The sequence below is a fragment of the Danio rerio genome, chromosome 19 (genome assembly GCF_049306965.1).
Source record: "Danio rerio strain Tuebingen ecotype United States chromosome 19, GRCz12tu, whole genome shotgun sequence".
In the NCBI taxonomy this organism is placed as follows: Eukaryota; Metazoa; Chordata; class Actinopteri; order Cypriniformes; family Danionidae; genus Danio; species Danio rerio.
The window spans coordinates 4,264,270-4,291,392 of NC_133194.1; the positions used below are offsets into that span (position 1 = coordinate 4,264,270).

The following is a 27,123-nucleotide window of genomic DNA, read 5'->3' on the forward strand; positions in this document are numbered from 1 at the left end:
GACAACTTTGATTAACTTTTGATTACCTACACTAAACGTTGATTATTGAAGGTACATTTATAACTATTTATTTGTAGACTACTGTATTATCAAACCATGTTGCATACAAATGCATTCAACAGACTTGTATGACAGTGTATTGCTGTAGAGGACAAATAAAACACGAGACAGGTGTTTAGGAAGAGTTTAGTTTATTTTGTTTGACCTGCAAACTTTTCTAAACAAGACAAACTCTCAGAAAACAGACCGGAATCATTATGATGCGCGCGCTCGTGGAGATACCCCGCGGTCGTCTTCAACTGTCGTCTTCAATAGTCCTTCTTTGCTCAACAACTCATCTGAAAAACAAAGCAAAACATTACAACATTCAGACAAAGAGCAGAGAGCATAGAATCACCAAGAGGCGATACTCTAGTGCAATTTGGGAAACAACGCGCTTTTTGAATAAATTAAATAAAAACAAAGCCGCTGTTTGCCATTGCGTCAGCAATGATATCCAATGCACGAGCGACCGCTTTCACTTCAAAATGGCCGAATCTGTTGCTCTTGGTCATCCTAGGCTCTATGCATAAAGTTAAATCATAACAGTTATCATGGTTTCTATTTCAAACTATAGTAAACTAAAGTTTGAAACTATAGTTTAAAATAGAAGATGAGTGGGCCTCGCTACTCCCACCCACCATAACCCTCGCAGCGAGGTCCCACTACCGGCCCCCCGTGTTTCCCTGAGGGTCCTCGGGGGTTGTTTGTTCCCTGCCTAGGGCTCAAAGGCCGCCTCGCCTCAGGGAGTGCACGGAAAGACCGGGCGCCAGGCCGTGCCAGTATTCACTGGATGTTGCTCGGCGGCACATTTCGAGCAACAAACACGTAATATTCTTCGCGATATTGCGTTTATGTACGCAAACCGCAAGGAACTACAGCACAGACGGGCCCGGGTGAAGCATCACGAAGCGGACTTCGTGAGTTTGGCGTAGCTCCACTCGTACCGTCGGTATTGAACTCACCTTGGTCAAGTACAAACAGCTACACCGGGCGAACTGACAACGCTGTTAGAGAGCACACGAGCTTTATAGGAATGCATATGCAAATTTTTACAAGGCACACTGTTGTCAGGTCGTCATGGCGAGCGCTGAGGAGGGCTAAGCTGATTGGAGCACAGATTCTCGGGAATCTGCGTCACGGCTAGTTGCCGTCTGCTGTTGACAAAAATATCTTAAATATAATAAATATTTATTTTATGTAATTTAATGCAGTGCTTCTTGTACAATCTGAGACCCACTTTATATCGGATATCACTCAGCCAGTGGAGATCGCTGATTTTTAAAGAAAACAGACCTCAAACATGCTGATTTTTCCTTTGGCAGTTTGCTGGAAGCGCTTAACCCAGGTTACTGACAAATTAAAAGTCCTATTAGCATGCTTCAGCATATACCCTAAAATCCCAGAATGTCTTTCGAAAAAGAGTACGGGTTTAACACCGCCATCCTGGCCAAATCTACCCACTTGCCTCTGTCCATCATGGCTTCATTACTCTGTCTTCTCTCTCTGTGATGTGCGGTCTGGTGGAAAACGGCTGCTGTCGCTTCATCCAGGTGGATGCTACACTGGTGGTAGATGAGGAGATTGCTACCCCATAAATACCAAACTAGCTAAATTTAATAACAGTATTTCCCCTAAATGCTCATTTTGTACTCAATATGATGAAACACTAAAGCATTTATTTTGGGACTGTACTTACTGTAAAGTGTTTTGGGTTGACTTTTCCAATTTCATTAAAAAATTCTTATTTCCAAACTTCTGTATTTCCCCAAAAAATTGTGTTCTTTGGTTACTCTCTGAGTGTAGATCCTTCTCATTGTAAATTTATTATTGATTTATTGTTTTTTTATAGCAACATTTTACTTCCATAAATGTTAATTTTCAAAGAAACACCCTTACTTTTTATTTTCAGAAAGGACTTTGAAATTTATGTGAACTCTTTAAAAGACTCTTAACAATTACACTGCATGTAAAACACTTTCTTGGTGTAAATCATTTAAACTTGTTTAATTTGCTGGAATTCTATTTATGTAACCCTCTTTGTCTCGTTGTTCTTATTATATCTTTGTAATGTTCTTTCTTGCATTAAAAAAAGTAGATGAGGAGATTCCCCCTATGTGTAAAGCGCTTTAAGTGCCAAGAAAAGTGCTATATAAATGTAAGGAATTATTATTATTATTATAAAGCACTGTTCTACCATCATGATATAGCCAGACTAAAATGAAGATCACATTATTACGATTAGCTTAAACTACAGCGAACACTCCACTCACTGACAAACAGCCCCTTTCATAAAGATTTATTCCACAGGTCTGTCATAATCAGGCAAATATACATTAACATACAGAATATCGGCTTCTTGTGATGCGCCACACGTTAAATAACGCAATAGTTCAAGACACACGTTTGCTTTTTTTCTCTACTTAAAAGAACGATAACAATACATCATAACAAGAGCAACAACAACAACAACAATAATTCATATCATAAAGATAAGCCAAGTTGTCTTTTCTAAAATTCAATATATAGCGACTCTTTTAAGGTGCACCACATGATCGGCAGGTGACTTGTTAAAGAAACTCAACAAATGTTGCACCATGACACACACAGTGAAATAGACAGAGACTTTTTGCAAACGTTGTATATGTATATAAGTGTCTCTTTAAGGTCGTCTTCTGGCACTTACTCCAGAGCGCGTCCGGCTCGGCTGTGTTTCTAAAGTTAAAGCAGTCTGTTCTTGTTGGTTTGGCACACGTCAGGGTGGAAGCGGTGGTAGAGTAAGGCTTCTCTTCTTCTCTTTATATCCAGAAGACTCTGATATCTCATCTCACAGCACCTCTGCAGGAAAACAGCAGAAACACATGTGAGAAGATGATTTATTGAACTGTTAAAAGCTTGCCAACAACATCTATGACTGGTATTATGAAGCTGAAAATAGAGACGCTTTGCAGAATGCCAAGGCTGCTTTTTTCAGTCATTCACACTGTCCTAAAGTCAACAAACTGCAGAAATAATCAGTTTCATGCATGGAAAATAGCTTGAAGACTCTCTTAATCATCCTTTATACATTATTTTCAAGATTTTATTTTAGGTTCAGTTTAGTTCAGTTCAGTATAATGTAAATGTCACTGCTGAAAGACGAAACACTGGAAAGCAACTCCACTGGTGACCAGATTTGATCCATATATGATCTAACATACAGCTGAAACCAGAAGTTTACATACACTCTAAAAAAAGAAACACAATCATTTAAATAACGTCTGATGTTAAATGATACTAAACGTTTACTATTTTAAGTCTGTTAGGATAACCTAAATGATTTACATTTGCTAAATGCCAGAATAAAGAGAGAATTTTTTATTGAGAATTTTTATTAATTTCTAGACAGTCAAAAGTTTACACACATTTCCTTGGTGATTGTTTAGCTTTGCTTTTAAACTGTTTAACTTTGGTCAAATGTTTTGGGTATCCTTCCACAAGCTTCTCACAATAGTTTGCTGGAATTTTGGCCCATTCCTCCTGACAGAATTGGTGTAACTGAGTCAGATTTGTTGGTTGTCTTGCTCGCACAAGCTTTTTCAACTCTGCCCTCAAATTTTCTACAGGATTGAGATCAGGGCTTTGTGATGGCCACTCCAAAACATTCACTCTGTTGTCCTTAAAGCACATTTGAACTAATTTGTCAGTATGCTTAGGGTCATGGTCTGTTTGGAAGAGCCATTTGTGGCCAAGTTTTAATTTCCTGGCTGATGTCTTGAGATGTTGCTTCAGTATTTCTACATAATGTTTTTTCTTCATGATGCCATCTATGCTGTGAAGTGGACCAGTCCCTCCTGCAGCCAAACAGTCCCACAACATGATGCTGCCGCCCCCATACTTCACAGTTAGGATGGTGTTCATAAGTGTGTAAGCTTTCCCCTTCGTCCTCCAAATGTAACACTGCTCATTATAGCCAAACAGTTCAATCTTAGCTTCATCAGAGCACAGGACATGTCTCCAGAAATTAGTCTTTTTCCCAGTGTAATTCAGCAAATTGTAACCTGGCTTTTGTGTTGATTCTGGCTTGTTGATTTTTTCATGTTGTCACACAAGGAAGCAGTGTGTGTTTGAGGTTTTCCTTCAATACTATTCTACAGTTGTGCCTCCAATTAACTCAAATGTTGTCAATTAGCCAATCAGAAACTTCTAAAAGCTTGACATCATCATCTGAGCTTTTTCAGAGGCAGAATAATCTTACTGTATGTAAACTTGACTTTTAAGAAAGGTTATAACAATTTATCAAAAATATTTCTCTCATTATTTTGCTATTAAGCAGAACAGAAACAAATTTGATCATCCTAACTTACCTAAAAAATAAGTTTAGTCTCATTAAAAAAAAAATAATAATTATGTGCCTCTTTATAAAGTGTATGTAAACGTCTGGTTTCAACTGTACGTAATCGAACAAAATCTGATTCTACCTGCCACATGTTGAGGTTTCATAGGCCCCGCCTTCATCATGAACGGTTCTCCTCCCTCGAAGGCCATGATTGGGTCAGCCGGTTGACTCTGCCCACTGTTCCCACTGTGATTGGACAGCTTGATTATCTCCTCAAAGTCTGCTGCGTCTCCATTGGAGGACAGTCCATTCTGATGCTTAGTGGGCGGAGCTCCGTTAATGACCGGTGCTGCGTCCCAGGACAGAGAGCTGAAGAAGACACACAAGCGGGAAAATAAGCAAAACATAATTCATGCAGCTTCATTTCACTTTCAATTCATGCAGCGTCTCGATTACTTCATTGGTGATTGGTTTGTCGCACCAGTTTGAAGAGCTTCTGACGGATTTTTCTGTATTACTGCAAGACGAGAGGAAAACAACATTGTATTTTTTATTTTAACCCTACTTACATGATATTAATGAAAGAGTGATTTTTATATATTCACAGTCCTATAAATAGATTTTTACCGCTGTCAGTGACTCTGCCATTCACTTGAGTTGAAGTTTTAACATCTTTCTGCAAAGAAATGAATAAACCAGGTTAATTTTCTTTTATTGAGTGTGTTTAAGATGAATTTATGAAACACACACACATCTCACCTGTGCTCCTGCGTCACTCTTACGAGTCCTCTTCATGATTTCTTCCAGACGCTAAAAATGTAAACACAAACGTTAAACCAACAGTACTGAACTAAAATCTCAAATACAATTGAAGACAAAATTTTAAGCCCTCCTGTGAAATTTAAATCGTTTAAACATATTTCCCAAGTGCTATATTTAACAATTTTTAAAAATTCATTCATTCATTTTCTTTCAGTTTAGTCCCTTTATTTATCATGGGCCACCACAACAGTATGAACCGCCAACTTATCCAGCATATGTTTTACACAGCGGAAGCCCTTCCAGCTGCAAAGCAGTACTGGGAAACATCCATAGACACTCATTCACACACACTAAGAACATGCAAACTCCACACAGAAATGCCAAATGACCCAGACAGGACTCGAACCAGCGACCTTCTTTCTTTGAGGCGACAGCGTGGGATTAATTTCCGGATAAAGCATGGGAGCGGTCGGTAACTGGTGTAATTTGAATGGGAGCGGGCGGTCTAACAATATCACTCCCGAGCGAGCGAGCACGCCTATGTGTGTGTGTGAATGAGAGAGCGTGATGCTGTGTTTAGCTTGATTGGTGGACTTTTATTTTACCTTCTTTCTTTCCAAGCATTCCAGCTCCTCCTTCTGGAAGTGTTTCTCTCGTTCGATCCTCTGTTTCTCTGCTTTCTCTCGGGCTTTGGATTCAGCCTCTTCTCGCTGCCAAAGACACATAAAACCACATCATACATTAATTTATTACACATCTCTAAAATACCTAAAAGTCTAGTGCCATGTCACATATGGGACCCCACGTTTGGCTGGTTAGTGTGGTCCAATAATGTCCTTTCACCATGTCCAGTCAGCTGCTTTAATCAGCTTTATCAGTGGTTATCAGCTGATAGATATGGGCCAGTAGGGGCCTTCCGTTCAGTAAATGTCACTCAGAAGGCTGTTATCGCCCATTCACATTGTTAATCAGCTATACTAATAGAGAAGAGTCCAGATCTGTTTTACATTACTGTGACGGTTAAGGTAGGGGTAGGCATTAATGAGTTATAATTAATGTGAAATTTAATAAATAATATTAATAATTCTAGTTAACTTCCGGCTGCAGCCGTATGCGATCTATAGCTGATTAACCATGTGGATGGATGATAACAGCCTTCAAATGATCTTCTTTTGCGTTCCAGCAGAAGAAAGTGAAGTCTGAGTAAAGGTTGACAGAACTTAGTTTTGGGTGGACTATCTCTTGACAATGGCTTCCAATATGATCATCATAGTAAAAGCTTAGAGATTATAGACACACATTCTTCTCCGGCTGTTATTAAGACTGCTGGCAGCTGCTAACACAAAAATAGTCATCTACTATAGGGCCCATGGAAAGTTTCTGGAGCAATGAGTGTCTCAGAGAAAACTAGTAAAGTCAATACACACACACACATACCCTCACTGGCCACTTTATTAGGTACACCTGTTCAACTGCTCGTTAACAAAGTGAACGCTATGAAGATTGGAAAAACGTTCCCTGGTCTAATAAGTCTTTATTTCTGCTGCGACATTCAGATGGCCGGGTCAGAATTTGGCGACAACAACACAAAGCAGGGATCCATCCTGCCTTGTATCAACGGTTCAGGCTGGTTGTGGTGGTCCATTCCTTAATAACAACAGTGTTAGCAACAGCGATAACACACCATGTCGTAAAGCGTGAATCATCTTAGACTGGTTTCTTGAACATGACAATGAGTTCACTGTACTCAAAATGGCCTTCACAGTCACCAGATCTCAATCCAATAGAGCACCTTTGGGATGTGGTGAACCGGGAGATTCACATCATGGATGTGCAGCCGACAAATCTGCAGCAGCTGTGTGACGCTATCATGTCAATATGGCGCAAAATCTCTGAGGAATATTTCCAGTACCTTGTTGAATCTATGCCATGAAGGATTAAGGCAGTTCTGAAAGCAAATAAATAAGGTGTACCTAATAAAGTGGCCGGTGAGTGTAAACAAGACGAAAACATATTATTTGGTTTTTTTCCTGCTGTTAAAAAAAAAAAAAAAAAACACCAAAGTGACCCGAACTCCAACATGGGAGAGTTAAATGAACGAGAAAATTTGGCCAATTGAAACTCGATTCTGTCCTTCAATTGGCTTGAACTCTGGATCGCTGTAATGTAATCAGTGTGTCAATGAGACCGTCCGGAGTGAATGAAGGATCGCCACACAGCACGACTCTGCAATCCTGCCTGTCACACCAGCAAACTGTTTACATTCCCAAACTGATCTAGAGGGTAACTACATCAAGACATTCAATTCACATTCAGCAAATATTCGTTTTGATGTCAGACAGTCCATATTATTTGACTAGACATTTCTCAATATTCAGCTTAAAGTGACATTTAAAGGGTTAACTAGGTTATTCAGGCAAGTTAGGGTAAATAGGCAAGTCATTGTATAACAGTGGTCTGTTCTGTAGACTATACAAAAAATATTGCTTAAGAGGGCTAATAACATTGACCTTAAAATGGTTTGAAAAAAATTAAAAACTGTTTTTCTTCTCGCTATATATATATATATATATATATATAAACAGTCATTTCTCAGTTGTCTTTACACCTTGCACTGGCTTTTGGGAAATTGTTCAATGAGGCTTTATAGCCAGATTTATACTGACACAACATACTGTACTGCTGGATGGGAATTTAAAGGTCAAAGATTAAAGGCAAACATGAACTTTGCATCCAGAGCCTCATCAGCCAGTTCAGTTCAGACTTTGGGATCAAATAAAAATAAAAATCAGCATTATTTATGGGCTTTTAATATTCTTCATTTTAAAACTGATTGCTTATTCAAGTTAAGCCTTTCATCTAATATTTAATGTTCACTTTTTATTTTAATTGTAGTTTACTGCAGGTATTAGTAATCTTGCTAGGTTTTCTTACAATTTATGTTTAATATTGAATTATGTTTTTTTATTATATATTTAAATAAGTCAATCAATAAGTCGATCATGATTTCATAATATGGGTTTACGATCTACCTAAAATCTTATACAAATGCACTATTGGCTATTTCAGTACTTATATATTAATTTAAGTATATGTCTTAAACTCAAACATTTCTCACCTTTCTAAGACAAATCTGACGAGAAACACCTGAGGGAAAAACCTGAGGCAAGACTTGAAGCTCTAAAAGATAATATTCATCAAATGAAATGCAAGCGGAGAGCAGTTTTTGTGGACTCTCTCTGTCACTCATTAGTATCCTGTTCTCTCCTGTCATGCCAAAATTAATATAAGCTCATCTGGCAGCGTCCACTCCAGCCATAACTCACCTTATATCTGTTATCAAGCATCTAAAAATACAGCTCCTGAGATGAAGAGCATCTGACAGTCAGGGCTAATGATGAAACTTCTGCTCAGACAATGATCTGAGGACAGCAGCGATGTTTACGAGCGAGCTAAATGCTGCATTGTGTAACTATAGTACACAGACGGCACTGTTACTTCATATGTGCTTAAATATCTCTCTGAAATAACGCAAACACTCTCAAAGTGCGTAAAAGAGTTTCAAGAGTTGAGCATGATACGACGTGAATACTAGTTAGCGTCCATAGATATATACGTTAAATGTCGCCTACCCTAATGTTGTCTTATGGACGGAATGCGTCAACAGATCCGCCATTTTAGTACAGGGTAACGCTCCTTTGAAATGAACGCTCCTTTTAAACGAGCGCCATCTAGCGGTCACATAATCTAATGACTAAATATTATGACAACTTATTCAACTTCTTTTATATATATATATATATATATATATATATATATATATATATATATATATATATATATATATATATATATATAAATATATATATATATATAATTTGACATAATTTTTTTTTTTCTCAACACCACATTGGTCATTTTCACAAGACAAATTTGTGTTGTTGGAAACTGTATTTTATATACTTAAATTTGACTTTTGCATGCTAAAAGTACTTGAGGAAGAGACGTTTTACTTGATTTGAGTCATTAAAAACTCCGACTATATTATGAAAGAGGTAGCCTATATCTGCTGTATTCACCCTAAAACCTACAGTAGGTTGATATAAAACCAAAACAACACCCACTCTTGTCTTAGGACTTTTTATTAAGCAATTTTTATAATAACAGCAAGTTCATGACATGTTATATATATATATATATATATATATATATATATATATATATATATATATATATAATCTGCTGGTTTTAAACAAACAAAATAATAATAAATATAGTTATGTAACAACTATAACATTACTCTTATGTCTTAGGACAACTTTGATTAACTTTTGATTACCTACACTAAACGTTGATTATTGAAGGTACATTTATAATTATTTATTTGTAGACTACTGTATTATCAAACCATGTTGCATACAAATGCATTCAACAGACTTGTATGACAGTGTATTGCTGTAGATGACAAATAAAACACGAGACAGATGTTTAGGAAGAGTATAGTTTATTTTGTTTGACCTGCAAACTTTTCTAAACAAGACAAACTCTCAGAAAACACACCGGAATCATTATGATGCGCGCGCTCGTGGAGATACCCCGCGGTCGTCTTCAACTGTTGTCTTCAATAGTCCATCTTTGCTCAAAAACTCATCTGAAAAACAAAGCAAAACATTACAACATTCAGACAAAGAGCAGAGAGCATAGAATCACCAAGAGGCGATACTCTAGTGCAATTTGGGAAACAACGCGCTTTTTAAATAAATTAAATAAAAACAAAGCCGCTGTTTGCCATTGCGTCAGCAATGATATCCAATGCACGAGCGATCGCTTTCACTTTAAAATGGCCGAATCTGTTGCTCTTGGTCATCCTAGGCTCTTTGCATAAAGTTAAATCATAACAGTTATCATGGTTTCTATTTCAAACTATAGTAAACTAAAGTTTGAAACTATAGTTTAAAATAGAAGATGAGTGGGCCTCGCTACTCCCACCCACCATAACCCTCGCAGCGAGGTCCCACTACCGGCCCCCCGTGTTTCCCTGAGGGTCCTCGGGGGTTGTTTGTTCCCTGCCTAGGGCTCAAAGGCCGCCTCGCCCCAGGGAGTGCACGGAAAGACCGGGCGCCAGGCCGTGCCAGTATTCACTGGATGTTGCTCGGCGGCACATTTCGAGCAACAAACACGTAATATTCTTCGCGATATTGCGTTTATGTACGCAAACCGCAAGGAACTACAGCACAGACGGGCCCGGGTGAAGCATCACGAAGCGGACTTCGTGAGTTTGGCTTAGCTCCACTCGTACCGTCGGTATTGAACTCACCTTGGTCAAGTACAAACAGCTACACCGGGCGAACTGACAACGCTGAGTGAGAGCACACGAGCTTTATAGGAATGCATATGCAAATTTTTACAAGGCACACTGTTGTCTCGTCGTCATGGCGAGCGCTGAGGAGGGCTCATCTGATTGGAGCACAGATTCTCGGGAATTTGCGTCACGGCTAGTTGCCGTCTGCTGTTGACAAAAATATCTTAAATATAATAAATATATATTTTTACATTTTTGGTGCTCTGTAATATTCTAGGATGCAGTAGAATATGGAGACAGATGAATATAATTGGATATATGCCGAGCTAGTGTTGTTCCCATACTTATAAACTTCCGGTGACCGGTTGTTGTGAGTTTTTTCCATTTTATACGGTTCCTTATACAGCATTTATGTTGTGATGCAATTAAAATACATTCAGTTAAATAAACTTTGGCATTCATTCAATTGTTCAAGCGTAAAACGAGACAAAAGACCATTTACTCGCACTCGCCCGTCAGAATCGGCAGACTAGCGCAGACGCTCTATTGAATACAATGAGGTAAAATAAATGCTCATATTATAAAGACATGGCGGGGGAAATGTAATGTAATGCAGTGCTTCTTGTACAATCTGAGACCCACTTTATATCGGATATCACTCAGCCAGTGGAGATCGCTGATTTTTAAAGAAAACAGACCTCAAACATGCTGATTTTTCCTTTGGCAGTTAGCTGGAAGCGCTTAACCCAGGTTACTGACAAATTAAAAGTCCTATTAGCATGCTTCAGCATATACCCTAAAATCCCAGAATATCTTTCGAAAAAGAGTACGGGTTTAACCCCGGCACCCTGGCCAAATCTACCCACTGGCCTCTGTCCATCATGGCTTTAATACTCTGTCTCCTCTCTCTGTGATGTGCGGTCTGGTAGAAAACGGCTGCTGTCGCTTCATCCAGGTGGATGCTACACTGATGGTAGATGAGGAGATTGCTACCCAATAAATACCAAACTAGCTAAATTTAATAACATTATTTCCCCTAAATGCTAATTTTGTACTCAATATGATGAAACACTAAAGCATTTATTTTGGGAGTGTACTTACTGTAAAGTGTTTTGGGTTGACTTTTCCAGTTTCATTAAAAAATTCTTATTTCCAAACTTCTGTATTTCCCCAAAAAATTGTGTTCTTTGGTTACCCTCTGAGTGTAGATCCTTCTCATTGTAAATTTATTATTGATTTATAGCAAAGTTTTACTTCCATAAATGTTAATTTTCAAAGAAACACCCTTACTTTTTATTTCAGAAAGGACTTTGAAATTTACGTGAACTCTTTAAAAGACTCTAACAATTACACTGCATGTAAAACGATTTCTTGGTGTAAATCATTTAATCTTGTTTAATTTGCTGGAATTCTATTTATGTAACCCTCTTTGTCTCGTTGTTCTTATTATATCTTTGTAATGTTATTTCTTGCATTAAAAAAAAGTAGATGAGGAGATTCCCCCTATGTGTAAAGCGCTTTAAGTGCCAAGAAAAGCGCTATATAAATGTAAGGAATTATTATTATTATTATAAAGCACTGTTCTACCATCATGATATAGCCAGACTAAAATGAAGATCACATTATTATGATTAGCTTAAACTACAGCGAACACTCCACTCACTGACAAACAGCCCCTTTCATAAAGATTTATTCCACAGGTCTGTCATAATCAGGCAAATATACATTAACATACAGAATATCGGCCTCTTGTGATGCGCCACACGTTAAATAACGCAATAGTTCAAGACACACGTTTGCTTTTTTTCTCTACTTAAAAGAACGATAACAATACATCATAACAAGAGCAACAACAACAACAACAACAATAATTCATATCATAAAGATAAGCCAAGTTGTCTTTTCTAAAATTCAATATATAGCGACTCTTTTAAGGTGCACCACATGATCGGCAGGTGACTTGTTAAAGAAACTCAACAAATGTTGCACCATGACACACACAGTGAAATAGACAGAGACTTTTTGCAAACGTTGTATATGTATATAAGTGTCTCTTTAAGGTCGTCTTCTGGCACTTTCTCCAGAGCGCGTCCGGCTCGGCTGTGTTTCTAAAGTTAAAGCAGTCTGTTTTTGTTGGTTTGGCACACGTCAGGGTGGAAGCGGTGGTAGAGTAAGGCTTCTCTTCTTCTCTTTATATCCAGAAGACTCTGATATCTCATCTCACAGCACCTCTGCAGGAAAACAGCAGAAACACATGTGAGAAGATGATTTATTGAACTATTAAAAGCTTGCCAACAACATCTATGACTGGTATTATGAAGCTGAAAATAGAGACGCTTTGCAGAATGCCAAGGCTGCTTTTTTCAGTCATTCACACTGTCCTAAAGTCAACAAACAGCAGAAATCATCAGTTTCATGCATGGAAAACAGCTTGGAGACTCTCTTAATCATCCTTTATACATTATTTTCAAGATTTTATTTTAGGTTCAGTTTAGTTCAGTTCAGTATAATGTAAATGTCACTGCTGAAAGACGAAACACTGGAAAGCAACTCCACTGGTGACCAGATTTAATCCATATATGATCTAACATACAGCTGAAACCAGAAGTTTACATACACTCTAAAAAAAGAAACATAATCATTTAAAATAATGTCTGATGTTAAATGATACTAAACGTTTACTATTTTAAGTCTGTTAGGATAACCTAAATGATTTACATTTGCTAAATGCCAGAATAAAGAGAGACGTTTTTATTGAGAATTTTCTATTAATTTCTAGACAGTCAAAAGTTTAAACACATTTCCTTGGTGTTTGTTTAGCTTTGCTTTTAAACTGTTTAACTTTGGTCAAATGTTTTGGGTATCCTTCCACAAGCTTCACAATAGTTTGCTGGAATTTTGGCCCATTCCTCCTGACAGAATTGGTGGAACTGAGTCAGATTTGTTGGCTGTCTTGCTCTCACAAGCTTTTTCAACTCTGCCCTCAAATTTTCTATAGGATTGACATCAGGGCTTTGTGATGGCCACTCCAAAACATTCACTCTGTTGTCCTTTAAGCACATTTGAACTAATGCTTAGGGCAGTATGCTTAGGGTCATGGTCTGTTTGGAAGACCCATTTGTGGCCAAGTTTTCATTTCCTGGCTGATGTCTTGAGATGTTGCTTCAGTATTCCTACATAATGTTCTTTCTTCATGATGTCATCTATGCTGTGAAGTGGACCAGTCCCTCCTGCAGCCAAACAGCCCCACAACATGATGCTGCCGCCCCCATACTTCACAGTTAGGATGGTGTTCATGAGTGTGTAAGCTTTCCCCTTCGTCCTCCAGATGTAACACTGCTCATTATAGCCAAACAGTTCAATCTTAGTTCCATCAGACCACAGGACATGTCTCCAATATTAGTCTTTTTCCCAGTGTAATTTAGCAAATTGTAATCTGGCTTTGTTGTTGATTCTGGCTAGTTGATTTTCCCATGTTGACACACAAGGAAGCAGTGTGTGTTTGAGGTTTTCCTTCAATACTATTCTACAGTTGTGCCTCCAATTAACTCAAATGTTGTCAATTAGCCAATCAGAAACTTCCAAAAGCTTGACATCATCATCTGAGCTTTTTCAGAGGCAGAATAATCTTACTGTATGTACACTTGACTTCCAAGAAAGGTTATAACAATTTCTCTTATAATATCTCTCTCATTATTTTGCTATTAAGCAGAACAGACACAAATTTGATCATCCTAACTTACCTAAAAATAAGTTTAGTCTCATTTAAAAAAAAAAAATAATTATGTGCCTCTTTATAAAGTGTATGTAAACGTCTGGTTTCAACTGTACGTAATCGAACACAATCTGATTCTACCTGCCACATGTTGAGGTTTCATAGGCCCCGCCTTCATCATGAACGGTTCTCCTCCCTCGAAGGCCATGATTGGGTCAGCCGGTTGACTCTGCCCACTGTTCCCACTGTGATTGGACAGCTTGATTATCTCCTCAAAGTCTGCTGCGTCTCCATTGGAGGACAGTCCATTCTGATGCTTAGTGGGCGGAGCTCCGTTAATGACCGGTGCTGCGTCCCAGGACACAGAGCTGAGGAAGACACACAAGCGGGAAAATAAGCAAAACATAATTCATGCAGCTTCATTTCAATTTCAGTTCATGCAGCGTCTCGATTACCTCATTGGTGATTGGTTTGTCGCACCACTATGAAGAGCTTCTGACGGATTTTTCTGTATTACTGCAAGACGAGAGGAAAACAATATTGTATTTTTTATTTTAACCCTACTTACATGATATTAATACAAGAGTGATTTTTATATATTCACAGTACTATAAATAGATTTTTACCGCTGTCAGTGACTCTGCCATTCACTTGAGTTGAAGTTTTAACATCTTTCTGCAAAGAAATGAATAAACCAGGTTAATTTTCTTTTATTGAGTGTGTTTAAGATGAATTTATGAAACACACACACATCTCACCTGTGCTCCTGCGTCACTCTTACGAGTCCTCTTCATGATTTCTTCCAGACGCTAAAAATGTAAACACAAACGTTAAACCAACAGTACTGAACTAAAATCTCAAATACAATTGAAGACAAAATTTTAAGCCCTCCTGTGAAAATTAAATCGTTTAAAATATTTCCCAAGTGCTATATTTAACAATTTTTAAAAATTCATTCATTCATTTTCCTTCAGTTTAGTCCCTTTATTTATCAGGGGTCACCACAACAGAATGAACCGCCAACTTATCCAGCATATGTTTTACACAGCGGATGCCCTTCCAGCTGCAAAGCAGTACTGGGAAATATCCATAGACACTCATTCACACACACTAAGAACATGCAAACTCCACACAGAAATGCCAAATGACCCAGCCGGGACTCGAACCAGCGACCTTCTTTCTTTGAGGCGACAGTGCTAACCACTGAGCCACCGTAATGCCAGATTAGAGGTCTGCGGGACCCGACCAGATTTCTTGCAGTGTGGGATTAATTTCCGGATAAAGCATGGGAGCGGTCGGTAACTGGTGTAATCTGAATGGGAGCCGGCGGTCTAACAATATCACTCCCGAGCGAGCGAGCACGCCTATGTGTGTGTGTGTATGAGAGAGCGTGATGCTGTGTTTAGCTTGATTGGTGGACTTTTATTTTACCTTCTTTCTTTCCAAGCATTCCAGCTCCTCCTTCTGGAAGTGTTTCTCTCGTTCGATCCCCTGTTTCTCTGCTTCCTCTCGGGCTTTGGATTCAGCCTCTTCTCGCTGCCAAAGACACATAAAACCACATCATACATTCATTTATTACACATCTCTAAAATACCTAAAAGTCTAGTGCCATGTCACATATGGGACCCCACGTTTGGCTGGTTAGTGTGGTCCAATAATGTCCTTTCACCATGTCCAGTCAGCTGCTTTAATCAGCTTTATCAGTGGTTATCAGCTGATAGATATGGGCCAGTAGGGGCCTTCCGTTCAGTAAATGTCACTCAGAAGGCTGTTATCGCCCATTCACATTGTTAATCAGCTATACTAATAGAGAAGAGTCCAGATCTGTTTTACATTACTGTGACGGTTAAGGTAGGGGTAGGCATTAATGAGTTATAATTAATGTGAAATTTAATAAATAATATTAATAATTCTAGTTAACTTCCGGCTGCAGCCGTATGTGATCTATAGCTGATTAACCATGTGGATGGATGATAACAGCCTTCAAATGATCTTCTTTTGCGTTCCAGCAGAAGAAAGTGAAGTCTGAGTAAAGGTTGACAGAACTTAGTTTTGGGTGGACTATCTCTTGACAATGGCTTCCAATATGATCATCATAGTAAAAGCTTAGAGATTATAGACACACATTCTTCTCCGGCTGTTATTAAGACTGCTGGCAGCTGCTAACACAAAAATAGTCATCTACTATAGGGCCCATGGAAAGTTTCTGGAGCAATGAGTGTCTCAGAGAAAACTAGTAAAGTCAATACACACACATACACTCACCGGCCACTTTATTAGGTACACCTGTTCAACTGCTCGTTAACGAAGCGAACGTTAAGAAGATTGGAAAAACGTTCCCTGGTCTAATAAGTCTTTATTTCTGCTGCGACACTCGGATGGCCGGGTCAGAATTTGGCGACAACAACACGAAAGCAGGGATCCATCCTGCCTTGTATCAACGGTTCAGGCTGGTTGTGGTGGTCCATTCCTTTATAACAACAGTGCTGACAACAGCGATAACACACCATGTCATAAAGCGTGAATCATCTCAGACTGGTTTCTTAAACATGACAATGAGTTCACTGTACTCAAATTGGCCTTCACAGTCACCAGAACTCAATCCAATAGAGCACCTTTGGGATGTGGTGAACCGGGAGATTCACATCATGGATGTGCAGCCGACAAATCTGCAGCAGCTGTGTGATGTTATCATGTCAATATGGCGCAAAATCTCTGAGGAATATTTCCAGTACCTTGTTGTATCTATGCCATGAAGGATTAAGGCAGTTCTGAAAGCAAATAAATAAGGTGTACCTAATAAAGTGGCCGGTGAGTGTAAACAAGGCGAAAAAATATTGTTTGGTTGTTTTCCTGCTGTTAAAAAAACCAAAACACCAAAGTGACCCGAAAGCCAACATGGGAGAGTTAAATGACCGAGAAAATTTGGCCAATTGAAACTCGATTCTGTCCTTCAATTGGCTTGAACTCTGGATCGCTGTAATGTAATCAGTGTGTCAATGAGACCGTCCGGAGTGAATGAAGGATCGCCACACAGCACGACTCTGCAATCCTGCCTGTCACACCAGCAAACTGTTTACATTCCCGAACTGATCTAGAGGGTAACTACATCAAGACATTCAATTCACATTCAGCAAATATTCGTTTTGATGTCAGACAGTCCATATTATTTGACTAGACATTTCTCAATATTCAGCTTAAAGTGACATTTAAAGGGTTAACTAGGTTATTCAGGCAAGTTAGGGTAATTAGGCAAGTCATTGTATAACAGTGGTCTGTTCTGTAGAATATACAAAAAATATTGCTTAAGAGGGCTAATAACATTGACCTTAAAATGGTTTGAAAAAAATTAAAAACTGTTTTTCTTCTCGCTATATATATATATATATATATATATATATATATATATATATATATATATATATATATATATATATATATATATATATATATATATATATATATATATATAAACAGTCATTTCTCAGTTGTCTTTACACCTTGCACTGGCTTTTGGGAAATTGTTCAATGAGGCTTTATAGCCAGATTTATACTGACACAACATACTGTACTGCTGGATGGGAATTTAAAGGTCAAAGATTAAAGGCAAACATGAACTTTGCATCCAGAGCCTCATCAGCCAGTTCAGTTCAGACTTTGGGATCAAATAAAAATAAAAATCAGCATTATTTATGGGCTTTTAATATTCTTCATTTTAAAACTGATTGCTTATTCAAGTTAAGCCTTTCATCTAATATTTAATGTTCACTTTTTATTTTAATTGTAGTTTACTGCAGGTATTAGTAATCTTGCTAGGTTTTCTTACAATTTATGTTTAATATTGAATTATGTTTTTTTATTATATATTTAAATAAGTCAATCAATAAGTCGATCATGATTTCATAATATGGGTTTACGATCTACCTAAAATCTTATACAAATGCACTATTGGCTATTTCAGTACTTATATGTTAATTTAAGTATATGTCTTAAACTCAAACATTTCTCACCTTTCTAAGACAAATCTGACGAGAAACACCTGAGGCAAGACTTGAAGCTCTAAAAGATAATATTCATCACATGAAATGCAATCGGAGAGCAGTTTTTGTGGACTCTCTCTGTCACTCATTAGTATCCTGTTCGCTCCTGTCATGCCAAAATTAATATAAGCCCGTCTGGCAGCGTCCACTCCAGCCATAACTCACCTTATATCTGTTATCAAGCATCTAAAAATACAGCTCCTGAGATGAAGAGCATCTGACAGTCAGGGCTGATGATGAAACTTCTGCTCAGACAATGATCTGAGGACAGCAGCGATGTTTACGAGCGAGCTAAATGCTGCATTGTGTAGCTATAGTACACAGACGGCACTGTTACTTCATATGTGCTTAAATACCTCTCTGAAATAACGCAAACACTCTCAAAGTGCGTAAAAGAGTATTAAGAGTTGAGCATGATACGACGTGAATACTAGTTATAGCGTCCATAGATATATACGTTAAATGTCGTCTACCCTAATGTTGTCTTATGGACGGAATGCGTCAACAGATCCGCCATTTTAGTACAGGGTAACGCTCCTTTGAAATGAACGCTTCTTTTAAACGAGCGCCATCTAGCGGTCACATAATCTAATGACCAAATATTATGACAACTTATTCACTTCTTTTATAAATATATATATATATATAATTTGACATTATTTTTTTTTTTCTCAACACCACATTGGTCATTTTCACAAGACAAATTTGTGTTGTTGGAAACTGTATTTTATATACTTAAATTTGACTTTTGCATGCTAAAAGTACTTGAGGAAGAGACGTTTTACTTGATTTGAGTCATTAAAAACTCCGACTATATTATGAAAGAGGTAGCCTATATCTGCTGTATTCACCCTAAAACCTACAGTAGGTTGATATAAAACCAAAACAACACCCATTCTTGTCTTAGGACTTTTTATTAAGCAATTTTTATAATAACAGCAAGTTCATGACATGTTATATATATATTTAAATAATCTGCTGGTTTTAAACAAACAAAATAATAATAAATATAGTTATGTAACAACTATAACATTACTCTTATGTCTTAGGACAACTTTGATTAACTTTTGATTACCTACACTAAACGTTGATTATTGAAGGTACATTTATAATTATTTATTTGTAGACTACTGTATTATCAAACCATGTTGCATACAAATGCATTCAACAGACTTGTATGACAGTGTATTGCTGTAGAGGACAAATAAAACACGAGACAGGTGTTTAGGAAGAGTTTAGTTTATTTTGTTTGACCTGCAAACTTTTCTAAACAAGACAAACTCTCAGAAAACACACCGGAAACATTATGATGCGCACGCTCGTGGAGATACCCCGCGGTCGTCTTCAACTGTTGTCTTCAATAGTCCTTCTTTGCTCAACAACTCATCTGAAAAACAAAGCAAAACATTACAACATTCAGACAAAGAGCAGAGAGCATAGAATCACCAAGAGGCGATACTCTAGTGCAATTTGGGAAACAACGCGCTTTTTGAATAAATTAAATAAAAACAAAGCCGCTGTTTGCCATTGCGTCAGCAATGATATCCAATGCACGAGCGATCGCTTTCACTTTAAAATGGCCGAATCTGTTGCTCTTGGTCATCCTAGGCTCTTTGCATAGTTAAATCATAAGTTATCATGGTTTCTATTTCAAACTATAGTAAACTAAAGTTTGAAACTATAGTTTAAAATAGAAGATGAGTGGGCCTCGCTACTCCCACCCACCATAACCCTCGCAGCGAGGTCCCACTACCGGCCCCCCGTGTTTCCCTGAGGGTCCTCGGGGGTTGTTTGTTCCCTGCCTAGGGCTCAAAGGCCGCCTCGCCCCAGGGAGTGCACGGAAAGACCGGGCGCCAGGCCGTGCCAGTATTCACTGGATGTTGCTCGGCGGCACATTTCGAGCAACAAACACGTAATATTCTTCGCGATATTGCGTTTATGTACGCAAACCGCAAGGAACTACAGCACAGACGGGCCCGGGTGAAGCATCACGAAGCGGACTTCGTGAGTTTGGCGTAGCTCCACTCGTACCGTCGGTATTGAACTCACCTTGGTCAAGTACAAACAGCTACACCGGGCGAACTGACAACGCTGACTGAGAGCACACGAGCTTTATAGGAATGCATATGCAAATTTTTACAAGGCACACTGTTGTCTCGTCGTCATGGCGAGCGCTGAGGAGGGCTCATCTGATTGGAGCACAGATTCTCGGGAATTTGCGTCACGGCTAGTTGCCGTCTGCTGTTGACAAAAATATCTTAAATATAATAAATATATATTTTTACATTTTTGGTGCTCTGTAATATTCTGGGATGCAGTAGAATATGAAGACAGATGAATATAATTGGATATATGCCGAGCTAGTGTTGTTCCCATACTTATAAACTTCCGGTGACCGGTTGTTGTGAGTTTTTTCCATTTTATACGGTTCCTTATACAGCATTTATGTTGTGATGCAATTAAAATACATTCAGTTAAATAAACTTTGGCATTCATTCAGTTGTTCAAGCGTAAAACGAGACAAAAGACCATTTACTCGCACTCGCCCGTCAGAATCGGCAGACTAGCGCAGACGCTCTATTGAATACAATGAGGTAAAATAAATGCTCATATTATAAAGACATGGCGGGGGAAATGTAATTTAATGCAGTGCTTCTTGTACAATCTGAGACCCACTTTATATCGGATATCACTCAGCCAGTGGAGATCGCTGATTTTTAAAGAAAACAGACCTCAAACATGCTGATTTTTCCTTTGGCAGTTAGCTGGAAGCGCTTAACCCAGGTTACTGACAAATTAAAAGTCCTATTAGCATGCTTCAGCATATACCCTAAAATCCCAGAATATCTTTCGAAAAAGAGTACGGGTTTAACCCCGGCACCCTGGCCAAATCTACCCACTTGCCTCTGTCCATCATGACTTCATTACTCTGTCTCCTCTCTCTGTGATGTGCGGTCTGGTGGAAAACGGCTGCTGTCGCTTCATCCAGGTGGATGCTACACTGGTGGTAGATGAGGAGATTAATTCCCAATAAATACCAAACTAGCTAAATTTAATAACAATATTTCCCCTAATGCTAATTTTGAACTCAATATGATGAAACACTAAAGCATTTATTTTGGGAGTGTACTTACTGTAAAGTGTATTGGGTTGACTTTTCCAATTTCATAAAAACATTCTTATTTCCAAACTTCTGTATTTCCCCAAAAAATTGTGTTCTTTGGTTACCCTCTGAGTGTAGATCCTTCTCATTGTAAATTTATTATTGATTTATTGTTTTTTATAGCAAAGTTTTACTTCCATAAATGTTAATTTTCAAAGAAACACCCTTACTTTTTATTTTCAGAAAGGACTTTGAAATTTATGTGAACTCTTTAAAAGACTCTTAACAATTACACTGCATGTAAAACACTTTCTTGGTGTAAATCATTTAAACTTGATTAATTTGCTGGAATTCTATTTATGTACCCCTTTTTGTCTCTTTGTTCATATTATATCTTTGTAATGTTATTTCTTGCATTAAAAAAAAGTAGATGAGGAGATTCCCCCTATGTGTAAAGCGCTTTGAGTGCCAAGAAAAACGATATATAAATGTAAGGAATTATTATTATTATTATTATAAAGCACTGTTCTACCATCATGATATAGCCAGACTAAAATGAAGATCACATTATTACGATTAGCTTAAACTACAGCGAACACTCCACTCACTGACAAACAGCCCCTTTCATAAAGATTTATTCCACAGGTCTGTCATAATCAGGCAAATATACATTAACATACAGAATATCGGCTTCTTGTGATGCGCCACACGTTAAATAACGCAATAGTTCAAGACACACGTTTGCTTTTTTTCTCTACTTAAAAGAACGATAACAATACATCATAACAAGAGCAACAACAACAACAACAATAATTCATATCATAAAGATAAGCCAAGTTGTCTTTTCTAAAATTCAATATATAGCGACTCTTTTAAGGTGCACCACATGATCGGCAGGTGACTTGTTAAAGAAACTCAACAAATGTTGCACCATGACACACACAGTGAAATAGACAGAGACTTTTTGCAAACGTTGTATATGTATATAAGTGTCTCTTTAAGGTCGTCTTCTGGCACTTTCTCCAGAGCGCGTCCGGCTCGGCTGTGTTTCTAAAGTTAAAGCAGTCTGTTTTTGTTGGTTTGGCACACGTCAGGGTGGCAGCGGTGGTAGAGTAAGGCTTCTCTTCTTCTCTTTATATCCAGAAGACTCTGATATCTCTCACAGCACCTCTGCAGGAAAACAGCAGAAACACATGTGAGAAGATGATTTATTGAACTGTTAAAAGCTTGCCAACAACATCTATGACTGGTATTATGAAGCTGAAAATAGAGACGCTTTGCAGAATGCCAAGGCTGCTTTTTCAGTCATTCACACTGTCCTAAAGTCAACAAACTGCAGAAATCATCAGTTTCATGCATGGAAAATAGCTTGGAGACTCTCTTAATCATCCTTTATACATTATTTTCAAGATTTTATTTTAGGTTCAGTTTAGTTCAGTTCAGTATAATGTAAATGTCACTGCTGAAAGACGAAACACTGGAAAGCAACTCCACTGGTGACCAGATTTAATCCATATATGATCTAACATACAGCTGAAACCAGCAGTTTACATACACTCTAAAAAAAGAAACATAATCATTTAAAAAAATGTCTGATGTTAAATGATACTAAACGTTTACTATTTTAAGTCTGTTAGGATAACCTAAATGATTTACATTTGCTAAATGCCAGAATAATGAGAGATTTATTTTGAGAATTTTCTATTAATTTCTAGACAGTCAAAAGTTTACACACATTTCCTTGGTGTTTGTTTAGCTTTGCTTTTAAACTGTTTAACTTTGGTCAAATGTTTTGGGTATCCTTCCACAAGCTCCTCACAATAGTTTGCAGGAATTTTGGCCCATTCCTCCTGACAGAATTGGTGTAACTGAGTCAGATTTGTAGGCTGTCTTGCTCTCACAAGCTTTTTCAACTCTGCCCTCAAATTTTCTATAGGATTGACATCAGGGCTTTGTGATGGCCACTCCAAAACATTCACTCTGTTGTCCTTTAAGCACATTTGAACTAATTTGGCAGTATGCTTAGGGTCATGGTCTGTTTGGAAGACCCATTTGTGGCCAAGTTTTAATGTCCTGGCTGATGTCTTGAGATGTTGTTTCAGTATTTCTACATGATGTTCTTTCTTCATGATGCCATCTATGCTGTGAAGTGGACCAGTCCCTCCTGCAGGCAAACAGCCTCACAACATGATGCTGCCGCCCCCATACTTCACAGTTAGGATGGTGTTCATAAGTGTGTAAGCTTTCCCCTTCGTCCTCCAAATGTAACACTGCTCATTATAGCCAAACAGTTCAATCTTAGCTCCATCAGAGCACAGCACATGTCTCCAATATTAGTCTTTTTCCCAGTGTAATTCAGCAAATTGTAACCTGGCTTTGTTGTTGATTCTGGCTAGTTGATTTTCCCATGTTGTCACACAAGGAAGCAGTGTGTGTTTGAGGTTTTCCTTCAATACTATTCTACAGTTGTGCCTCCAATTAACTCAAATGTTGTCAATTAGCCAATCAGAAACTTCCAAAAGCTTGACATCATCATCTGAGCTTTTTCAGAGGCAGAATAATCTTACTGTATGTACACTTGACTTCCAAGAAAGGTTATAACAATTTCTCTTAAAATATCTCTCTCTCATTATTTTGCTATTAAGCAGAACAGAAACAAATGTGATCATCCTAACTTACCTAAAAAATAAGTTTAGTCTCATTTAAAAAAAAAAAAAAAACTAATTATGTGCCTCTTTATAAAGTGTATGTAAACGCCTGGTTTCAACTGTACGTAATCGAACAAAATCTGATTCTACCTGCCACATGTTGAGGTTTCATAGGCCCCGCCTTCATCATGAACGGTTCTCCTCCGTCGAAGGCCATGATTGGGTCAGCCGGTTGACTCTGCCCACTGTTCCCACTGTGATTGGACAGCTTGATTATCTCCTCAAAGTCTGCTGCGTCTCCATTGGAGGACAGTCCATTCTGATGCTTAGTGGGCGGAGCTCCGTTAATGACCGGTGCTGCGTCCCAGGACACAGAGCTGAGGAAGACACACAAGCGGGAAAATAAGCAAAACATAATTCATGCAGCTTCATTTCAATTTCAATTCATGCAGCGTCTCGATTACCTCATTGGTGATTGGTTTGTCGCACCACTATGAAGAGCTTCTGACGGATTTTTCTGTATTACTGCAAGACGAGAGGAAAACAACATTGTATTTTTTATTTGAACCCTACTTACATGATATTAATACAAGAGTGATTTTTATATATTCACAGTACTATAAATAGATTTTTACCGCTGTCAGTGACTCTGCCATTCACTTGAGTTGAAGTTTTAACATCTTTCTGCAAAGAAATGAATAAACCAGGTTAATTTTCTTTTATTGAGTGTGTTTAAGATGAATTTATGAAACACACACACATCTCACCTGTGCTCCTGCGTCACTCTTACGAGTCCTCTTCATGATTTCTTCCAGACGCTAAAAATGTAAACACAAACGTTAAACCAACAGTACTGAACTAAAATCTCAAATACAATTGAAGACAAAATTTTAAGCCCTCCTGTGAAAATTAAATCGTTTAGAAATATTTCCCAAGTGCTATATTTAACCATTTTTAAAAAATTCATTCATTCATTTTCCTTCAGTTTAGTCCCTTTATTTATCAGGGGTCACCACAACAGAATGAACTGCCAACTAATCCAGCATATGTTTTACACAGCGGATGCCCTTCCAGCTGCAAAGCAGTACTGGGAAACATCCATAGACACTCATTCACACACACTAAGAACATGCAAACTCCACACAGAAATGCCAAATGACCCAGCCGGGACTCGAACCAGCGACCTTCTTTCTTTGAGGTGACAGTGCTAACCACTGAGCCACTGTAATGCCAGATTAGAGGTCTGCGGGACCCGACCAGATTTCTTGCAGCGTGGGATTAATTTCCGGATAAAGCATGGGAGCGGTCGGTAACTGGTGTAATCTGAATGGGAGCCGGCGGTCTAACAATATCACTCCCGAGCGAGCGAGCACGCCTATGTGTGTGTGTGAATGAGAGAGCGTGATGCTGTGTTTAGCTTGATTGGTGGACTTTTATTTTACCTTCTTTCTTTCCAAGCGTTCCAGCTCCTCCTTCTGGAAGTGTTTCTCTCGTTCGATCCCCTGTTTCTCTGCTTCCTCTCGGGCTTTGGATTCAGCCTCTTCTCGCTGCCAAAGACACATAAAACCACATCATACATTCATTTATTACACATCTCTAAAATACCTAAAAGTCTAGTGCCATGTCACATATGGGACCCCACGTTTGGCTGGTTAGTGTGGTCCAATAATGTCGTTTCACCATGTCCAGTCAGCTGCTTTAATCAGCTTAATCAGTGGTTATCAGCTGATAGATATGGGCCAGTAGGGGCCTTCCGCTCAGTAAATGTCACTCAGAAGGCTGTTATCGTCCATTCACATTGTTAATCAGCTATACTAATAGAGAAGAGTCCAGATCTGTTTTACATTACTGTGACGGTTAAGGTAGGGGTAGGCATTAATGAGTTATAATTAATGGGAAATTTAATAAATAATATTAATAATTCTAGTTAACTTCCGGCTGCAGCCGTATGTGATCTATAGCTGATTAACCATGTGGATGGATGATAACAGCCTTCAAATGATCTTCTTTTGCGTTCCAGCAGAAGAAAGCGAAGTCTGAGTAAAGGTTGACAGAACTTAGTTGTGGGTGGACTATCTCTTGACAATGGCTTCCAATATGATCATCATAGTAAAAGCTTAGAGATTATAGACACACATTCTTCTCCGGCTGTTATTAAGACTGCTGGCAGCTGCTAACACAAAAATAGTCATCTACTATAGGGCCCATGGAAAGTTTCTGGAGCAATGAGTGTCTCAGAGAAAACTAGTAAAGTCAATACACACACACACATACACTCACCGGCCACTTTATTAGGTACACCTGTTCAACTGCTCGTTAACAAAGCGAACGTTAAGAAGATTGGAAAAACGTTCCCTGGTCTAATAAGTCTTTATTTCTGCTGCGACACTCGGATGGCCGGGTCAGAATTTGGCGACAACAACACGAAAGCAGGGATCCATCCTGCCTTGTATCAACGGTTCAGGCTGGTTGTGGTGGTCCATTCCTTTATAACAACAGTGCTGACAACAGCGATAACACACCATGTCATAAAGCGTGAATCATCTCAGACTGGTTTCTTAAACATGACAATGAGTTCACTGTACTCAAATTGGCCTTCACAGTCACCAGAACTCAATCCAATAGAGCACCTTTGGGATGTGGTGAACCGGGAGATTCACATCATGGATGTGCAGCCGACAAATCTGCAGCAGCTGTGTGATGTTATCATGTCAATATGGCGCAAAATCTCTGAGGAATATTTCCAGTACCTTGTTGTATCTATGCCATGAAGGATTAAGGCAGTTCTGAAAGCAAATAAATAAGGTGTACCTAATAAAGTGGCCGGTGAGTGTAAACAAGGCGAAAAAATATTGTTTGGTTGTTTTCCTGCTGTTAAAAAAACCAAAACACCAAAGTGACCCGAAAGCCAACATGGGAGAGTTAAATGACCGAGAAAATTTGGCCAATTGAAACTCGATTCTGTCCTTCAATTGGCTTGAACTCTGGATCGCTGTAATGTAATCAGTGTGTCAATGAGACCGTCCGGAGTGAATGAAGGATCGCCACACAGCACGACTCTGCAATCCTGCCTGTCACACCAGCAAACTGTTTACATTCCCGAACTGATCTAGAGGGTAACTACATCAAGACATTCAATTCACATTCAGCAAATATTCGTTTTGATGTCAGACAGTCCATATTATTTGACTAGACA

At 38.5% G+C, this 27,123-nt stretch overlaps 2 protein-coding genes and 2 long non-coding RNA genes across 10 annotated transcripts; all 4 read right to left on the bottom strand.

The window, feature by feature from the left end:
* Positions 1 to 2,323: 2,323 nt before the first annotated feature.
* Positions 2,324 to 8,808, bottom strand: si:ch73-281i18.3. Of its 4 annotated transcripts, none has more exons than XR_012394846.1 (7): positions 8,446 to 8,738; positions 5,725 to 5,829; positions 5,117 to 5,167; positions 4,985 to 5,033; positions 4,839 to 4,874; positions 4,500 to 4,726; positions 2,324 to 2,877 (listed from the first exon to the last, which is right to left on the bottom strand). XR_012394846.1 is itself a non-coding variant. In XM_073931398.1 (7 exons), exons 3-7 carry the CDS (start codon positions 5,150 to 5,152, stop codon positions 2,867 to 2,869), a joined length of 384 nt encoding a protein of 127 aa, XP_073787499.1. In that variant the 5' UTR covers positions 5,153 to 5,167; positions 5,725 to 5,829; positions 8,752 to 8,808; the 3' UTR covers positions 2,324 to 2,866. The 4 variants fall into 4 exon arrangements, 3 of the variants coding, with proteins under 3 accessions (XP_073787499.1, XP_002661057.1, XP_073787498.1); XM_073931398.1 differs by lacking the exon at positions 8,446 to 8,738 and adding an exon at positions 8,752 to 8,808 and having other exon boundaries at positions 4,814 to 4,874; XM_002661011.7 differs by having other exon boundaries at positions 4,814 to 4,874.
* A 798-nt stretch (positions 8,809 to 9,606) lies between these two features.
* On the bottom strand, positions 9,607 to 10,474 carry LOC141378985 (uncharacterized). Its single transcript, XR_012394854.1, has 2 exons — positions 10,437 to 10,474; positions 9,607 to 9,770 (listed from the first exon to the last, which is right to left on the bottom strand). It is a non-coding gene; the product is annotated as an uncharacterized lncRNA (long non-coding RNA).
* A 1,621-nt stretch (positions 10,475 to 12,095) lies between these two features.
* si:ch73-281i18.4 lies at positions 12,096 to 18,706 on the bottom strand. 4 transcript variants are annotated; one of them, XM_073930466.1, is made up of 7 exons: positions 18,650 to 18,706; positions 15,568 to 15,672; positions 14,895 to 14,945; positions 14,763 to 14,811; positions 14,592 to 14,644; positions 14,278 to 14,504; positions 12,096 to 12,652 (listed from the first exon to the last, which is right to left on the bottom strand). In XM_073930466.1, the coding sequence occupies exons 4-7, from the start codon at positions 14,781 to 14,783 to the stop codon at positions 12,642 to 12,644; spliced, it is 312 nt and encodes a 103-aa protein (XP_073786567.1). In that variant the 5' UTR covers positions 14,784 to 14,811; positions 14,895 to 14,945; positions 15,568 to 15,672; positions 18,650 to 18,706; the 3' UTR covers positions 12,096 to 12,641. The 4 variants fall into 4 exon arrangements, with proteins under 4 accessions (XP_073786567.1, XP_073786566.1, XP_073786565.1 ...); XM_073930465.1 differs by having other exon boundaries at positions 14,592 to 14,652; XM_073930464.1 differs by having other exon boundaries at positions 14,592 to 14,652; positions 18,147 to 18,706.
* Positions 18,707 to 19,399: 693 nt separating this feature from the next.
* Positions 19,400 to 20,263, bottom strand: LOC137488462 (uncharacterized). The gene is made up of 2 exons (XR_011007499.1): positions 20,226 to 20,263; positions 19,400 to 19,563 (listed from the first exon to the last, which is right to left on the bottom strand). It is a non-coding gene; the product is annotated as an uncharacterized lncRNA (long non-coding RNA).
* Positions 20,264 to 27,123: the final 6,860 nt, after the last annotated feature.